We start from the raw sequence: 6,527 nt of genomic DNA, 5'->3' as shown, positions 1-6,527 counted from the left end.
TCGTCCTCTTCTATAGTTTCCTACCCTCACAAATCTCTCCTATTCGGCTAGCCTAATCCACCATCCTGACCACTGAGCTCTCATTTCATTTCCCCTCCACCAGTCTGGGCCTCCTATGATTGAACTATTGTAGCTGAGGGGCTTTGCACAAAACAAACGTAAAAGCATTAGCATCACTCAATCCTTGTGACAGAGTGTCAGCTCCGGATATCAGGATGGTCAAACGAGGCTACTCCACAGCTATTGGTGGAATGTAGATCGCAGCATGGGCGTTTCTAGGATTCGAGGACATTGTAGGCTTAGCCCATTGAGCTATAAGGGGGGATCCATTCCCAGGAACAACATTTTGAATTTCAACAGCTAAATGCATCAATCTGAACATTGAGTGATGAAAGAATTGTTCCAAAAATGTAATAAAAACAATGTTAAAGGCAGGTTTGCCTATTCTGATGTCGGTTGTTGACATGGGTGAGCGAAGAAGCCTTGAACTGTTGATGTGCCCTTGATTAAGTCACTGAACCCTAATTGCTCCTGTAAATCAATCTGGATAAGAGCGTCTGCTAAATGACTTAACTGTAAGGAGCTGATACAGGTGTCCCGGTTAGAGGACAAGGATGGGGGGAGAGACGTGGGGTTTCGGTTTAGAGAGCTGCAGCTCCCGTTTATTTTCTCCAATAAATCATAATTCATTATTGACTTGTGTGCTAAAAATAATAAACACAACATAGGAAGCTAAACATTTGCGTTAGGAAATTTCATATAAAGAATAAACATGAACATAATTATCATACCCATTATTTCCATGTCAGTATCATCAATCTTTGAAGGATATACAAAATATCTTAATTATTCATGTCCATATGCAACATGCTGCAACAACTCAACAGTCTACCACTACTGATACGACAGCGCATCATTAAATGCTCATACATTCACACATGAAACAAGAAAGTAAAATGGAAACAATATTGCGGGTTACTCACGTTGGGTATTGGATGCACAGATAATAGAAACGAAAAGGGATAAACGCTGGAGAGTATTTTCAAGAGGCATGGGATCTTTTGTACTGAACTAAAGACAAAGGGAACTCAGGTATTTAATAAGGGAATTGGTTGCAGGTGCGCTCAGAGCAAAATCAAATCAAATGTTATTGACCGTGTACACATATTTTGCAGATGTTATCGCAGATATCTAGCTCTAGCAGTGTAGGAATACCAACAATACAAAACACACACAAATCCAAACAATAAAAAGCATAGAGATGTATAGAGGTATCCAGTGCCCAAAAGCCTATATTAACATACATTGTGATGGCTCAGAAGGGTCTATGGTTAAAGGCAAAGTTAACAAAAAAAAGTGCAATTAAAGGGAAAAGTTCCCTAAAAAATATATTGCAAATGAGAGCCATTTCTACAAAGTGGGTGAACTATCCCTTTAAAACACAGCTTGAAGAAAGAAATTCCTGCGGGGGGTACGTTTCCCAAGTGCAGGGGGTTTGAAAATGTTTATGCTATAACAATTAATTTCTTCAAGTCACCCCACAATCAAGAAAAATCTATAGGTGGTGGGGCTGACTAGTTGCCAACTCTTGTCATCTTACATTGCATGGACAAGATCGTTTGTGTTTATGAGCTATTGAGAGTCCACTTACCATTACTAGTAGTGTAATTTAGTAGTGTGTACACTACTAAAATACATAGAATAATTGATGTAACAGGCATTTCAATATGGGCTATTCTTGTTTTTATGACTTACAATCAACATGACCATGACATAGTGTATATACCCACATGACCATGACATAGCGTATATACCCACATGGAAAGTCTCTTCTAATTTAGGCAAATTAGATTTCAAATAAGTAGTTACACCAGCAAAATTGGGAAGAAGTGTAATAATAGCAGTACTGTTCTTGCTGACAAACACAGTCATTATCCTATAATAGGATAGCACATCATAAGGAATAGGTATTGTTCCACTATCTTACATCAGCTAATGTGAAGGAAAGAAATGAAACAGAAAATCTCCTGAAGAAAACATGGCAAAGTCCAAATCTACCCAAGACTACACCCTACCCTAATGACATCTATTTATTTGTTCCCCCTCCCCCCACTAGGATAAAACGTACACTCTCTCTTTCTCCGTGTGCCATCTTAAACCAAATGTGTGCCTGTCCAGTTACCAGGTTGTTAGCTAATAAGGTATCTTGACTGAACAAGCTTGTTTGTTATTCAACAAATCATCTAATTAGCGATCTCCAAGTAGCCTGGTTTTGAAGCGGCAGGGACACGGTTTATCTTTATGCTTCCAGCGAATTCACGATAGTAAAAAACAACAACATATCTCCGTTAAAATGGATCACATCTTTTGAACGGTTTGGGCGAGTGACACACAGTTTTCAGCAAAGTAATGCTAAAATCATGACAGTCTCTGTTTCAGTATGATATGTTGGATAAAGGAATAAAGACAGACACCAATGTCTGGTTCAATAGCCTTGTCAACTAGACTCTGTAACAGTCTCTATGGCATACTGCCTAGCGTGTAAGTGATAGGCCAGTATGGGAACTCATATCAGACATACAGTCTGCAATTTCTATATTCATCAAAAGGTTTGGGGCTGGACCAAAAACATTCAGGGCTGCAGCCCCAGAAATCGAAGGCCTAATGATGTCACTGGGATGTCATAGGATAAAGTTAAAAACCGCACGTCATGAAAAAATATATTTATTGGGACATTTATTCTACAAAATGGGACAAAATAAATAACATCGCTCCTCTATCTCAATGAAGAGGCTATTTGAGGATGACCTCTGCCCTTTTACCTCTCAGCCCTGGCAGGTGGAGAGGATCTTGACCTTCTGTCTCATGTCAGCCAGGAGGTCCCGCAGTTTGCCGTCCAGACCGGTCAGCCTCTGGGACTTCAGTAGGACCTCATCCTGTAGTCTACGCAGAGAGTCTGCTTTACCTGAACATAGAGGGGGAGAGAGGAGAGAGAGGGGGAGGAGAGCAGGAACAGGAAGAGGGGAATGTTTTTTTATTTACATATATATATATATACAGTGGGGCAAAAAAGTATTTAGTCAGCCACCAATTGTGCAAGTTCTCCCACTTAAAAAGATGAGAGAGGCCTGTAATTTTCATCATAGGTACACTTCAACTATGACAGACAAAATGAAAAAAGAAATCCAGAAATCACATTTTAGGATTTTTAATGATTTTATTTGCAAATTATGGTGGAAAATAAGTATTTGGTCAATAACAAAAGTTCATCTCAATACTTTGTTATATACCCTTTGTTGGCAATGACAGAGGTCAAACGTTTTCTGTAAGTCTTCACAAGGTTTTCACACACTGTTGCTGGTATTTTGGCCCATTCCTCCATGCAGATCTCCTCTAGAGCAGTGATGTTTTGGGGCTGTTGCCGGACAACATGGACTTTCAACTCCCTCCAAAGATTTTCTATGGGGTTGAGATCTGGAGACTGGCTAGGCCACTCCAGGCCCTTGAAATGCTTCTTATGAAGCCACTCCTTCGTTGCCCGGGCGGTGTGTTTGGGATCATTGTCATGCTGAAAGACCCAGCCACGTTTCATCTTCAATGCCCTTGCTGATGGAAGGAAGTTTTCACTCAAAATCTCACGATACATGGCCCCATTCATTCTTTCCTTTACACGGATCAGTCGTCCTGGTCCCTTTACAGAAAAACACCCTCAAAGCATGATGTTTCCACCCCCATGCTTCACAGTAGGTATGGTGTTCTTTGGATGCAATCTAGCATTCTTTGTCCTCCAAACACGACGAGTTGAGTTTTTACCAAAAAGTTCTATTTTGGGTTCATCTGACCATATGACATTCTCCCAATCTTCTTCTGGATCATCCAAATGCTCTCTAGCAAACTTCAGACGGGCCTGGACATGTACTGGCTTAAGCAGGAGGGCACGTCTGGCACTGCAGGATTAGAGTCCCTGGCGACATAGTGTGTTACTGATGGTAGTGTCAGGATTTGGCCAGGGTTGTTCCGGTTTTTGGTCACTAGATGCCCCCATTGTGCCTTTTGACCTTTTCTTTTCCCTTGATCCCCATTATTATTTGCACCTGTGCCTCGTTTCCCCTGATTATATATAAACCCTTTGTTTTCCTCTGTTCTTTGCTCTGTGTTTGTATGTTAGCACCCAGCCCTAGTACTCTGAGAACTCTTGTTGATCCCGGTGGATTCTCTTGTGGAATTCTGTTTTTTGTTCTTGTTTGTTTGTTTTTTGAGTATCTTTTGAGGCTTTTTGTGCTTTACCTTCCACCTTGTGGATTTACCTTTTTTGTCTTGGAGGATTGCCTTTGTTCTTGTAGGATTCCTTTTGAGGTTGTGGAGTTACATGTTTTCCTGAAGAACTTCACTTTTTACTTCATTAAATACACCGTCTCAAGTACTGCTGTGTCTGCCTCATCTTCTGGATTCTGCCGACTATTCGTGGCTCAGTTGGTTAAGTGACTGTTTCTCACTCCGGAGACCCGGGTTCGTAACCGGGTCCTGACAGGTAGGCTTTGTTACTTTGGTCACCGCTCTCTGCAGGTCATTCATGAGGTCCCCACGTGTGGTTCTGGGATTTTTGCTCACCTTTCTTGTGATCATTTTGACCCCACGGGGTGAGATCTTGCGTGGAGCCCCAGATTAAGGGAGATTATCAGTGGTTTTGTATGTCTTCCATTTCCTAATAATTGCTCCCACAGTTAATTTTCTTCAAACCAAGCTGCTTACATATTGCAGATTCAGTCTTCCCAGCCTGGTGCAGGTCTGCAATTTTGTTTCTGGTGTCCTTTGACAGCTCTTTGGTCTTGGCCATAGTGGAGTTTGGAGTGTGACTGTTTGAGGTTGTGGACAGGTGTCTTTTATACTGATAACAAGTTCAAACAGGTGCCATTAATATAGATAACGAGTGGAGGACAGAGGAGCCTCTTAAAGAAGTTACAGGTCTGTGAGAGCCAGAAATCTTGCTTGTTTGTAGGTGACCAAATTACTTATTTTCCACCATAATTCGCAAATAAATTCATTAAAAATCCTACAATGTGATTTTCTGGATATTTATTTCTCATTTTGTCTGTCATAGTTTAAGTGTACCTATGATAAATTACAGACCTCATCTTTTTAAGTGGGAGAACTTGCACAATTGGTGGCTGACTAAATGCTTTTTTGCCCCACTGTATATCAAATCAAATTTGATTTGTAACATGCTCTGAATACAACAGGTGTAGTAGACCTTACAGTTAAATGCTTACTTACAAGCCCTTAATTAACCAACTATGCAGTTTTAAGTAAGTGTAAAGTAAAAAATAGATAGAGCAGCAGTAAAATAACAGTAGTGAGGCTATATACAGCTCAAATTCATCACATGTCAAATATATAAAAAAGCCAGAGAGGGGCGTGATCCTCATCATCACATCATTTCAGCAATCAGTGCCTTTAGTGCTCGATTCAATCCGTAGTTCTGAAGATCAGCGTTGTAGCGGCTATTGACATTTAAAGGCAATGTTCCCACGTTAGGGGAGACTGCATTCACAGTAAACGGTGTACATGTCCAGCCCGGCTGACGCGACCCACATGACTCACAGTGCAGGGAGCCCTGTGACCACACTGGTCTGGAAAGGAGGCCGTTTGTTAATGCAATAGTCACTCAGTTTGATTGGTTCTCTCAAAAAGAAATTTTCCTCAGGGGTTGAAACCTCTCGTTGTTTGGATTAGAAAATCCAACCATTGAAATGGAAGCGGGCGGCGCTCTGCGGCTGTGTGTCGCTTTGCGTGTGGGGGGTTTTAAGTGAGAAAGAGGAGAGCCAACCAGTAAAAGCACAGCCCCCTTCATCATCGACACATTGTGCTGAAAATATCAAAGAGCCATTTCAGACTATGAAGTCAGGAGGACGTTGAGAGTTAGGTGTTAGCCAGACTAGCATATGTCGGCTCAATCGGAAATTACCATTAAATCATTTCAATCTCGCCATAACGCTGAACTTCAAGCAATATAGAATGAATCGAGCCAATGTTCCACAAACGCATTATGCCTGCATACTGGATGGGCTGTGCAAACAGTCAAATCAAATCAAATTTGACAGGTGTGTTTGTATCCCCTCGCTATCCTCCTCCGTACCTGCTAGTGCCTTCATCATGTCTCCAGTGTCCTGGGCCAGAGAACCAGCCTCCTCCTGCAGCTTCCGGAGACGCTCACCTGTCGTCCCCGTCCCATCGCCATGACCACTGGTCCTCTCTGCAGCACGCAGCTGCTCCAGCTGCTTCTCCAGGGACGCCAGGTCCTATAAACAAAGAGACAGGCAGTTTAGCACACACACACACACACACACATGGGCAAACACATGGACACACACAGACACACATACACACACACCACAGGAGGTTGGTGGCACCTTAATTGGGGAGGACGGGCTCGCAGTAATGTCTGGAGCCGAATGAGTGGAATGGTATCATATACATCAAACATGCTCCGTTCCAGTCATTATTATGAGCCGCCCTCCCGCCAGCAG

The 6,527-nt window shown here is 42.1% G+C and overlaps 1 protein-coding gene across 2 annotated transcripts in view; it reads right to left on the bottom strand.

Moving 5' to 3' along the window:
- Positions 1–634: 634 nt before the first annotated feature.
- Positions 635–6,527, bottom strand: part of LOC124002352 (laminin subunit beta-3-like) — a 34,930-nt gene continuing 29,037 nt past the window's right edge. For both annotated transcript variants that reach the window (XM_046309724.1, XM_046309725.1), the window contains exons 21-22: positions 6,137–6,299; positions 635–2,965 (exon numbers count right to left, since the gene is read on the bottom strand). In XM_046309724.1, coding sequence (XP_046165680.1) covers positions 2,826–2,965; positions 6,137–6,299 — 303 coding nt within the window. In that variant the 3' untranslated portion in view covers positions 635–2,825. The remainder of the gene's footprint in view (positions 2,966–6,136; positions 6,300–6,527) is intronic.

The sequence above is a fragment of the Oncorhynchus gorbuscha genome, linkage group LG18 (assembly GCF_021184085.1).
Source record: "Oncorhynchus gorbuscha isolate QuinsamMale2020 ecotype Even-year linkage group LG18, OgorEven_v1.0, whole genome shotgun sequence".
NCBI classification, from domain to species: Eukaryota; Metazoa; Chordata; class Actinopteri; order Salmoniformes; family Salmonidae; genus Oncorhynchus; species Oncorhynchus gorbuscha.
Note: the sequence above shows the minus strand (reverse complement) of the source record. Positions and strands in the feature narration are given on the sequence as shown.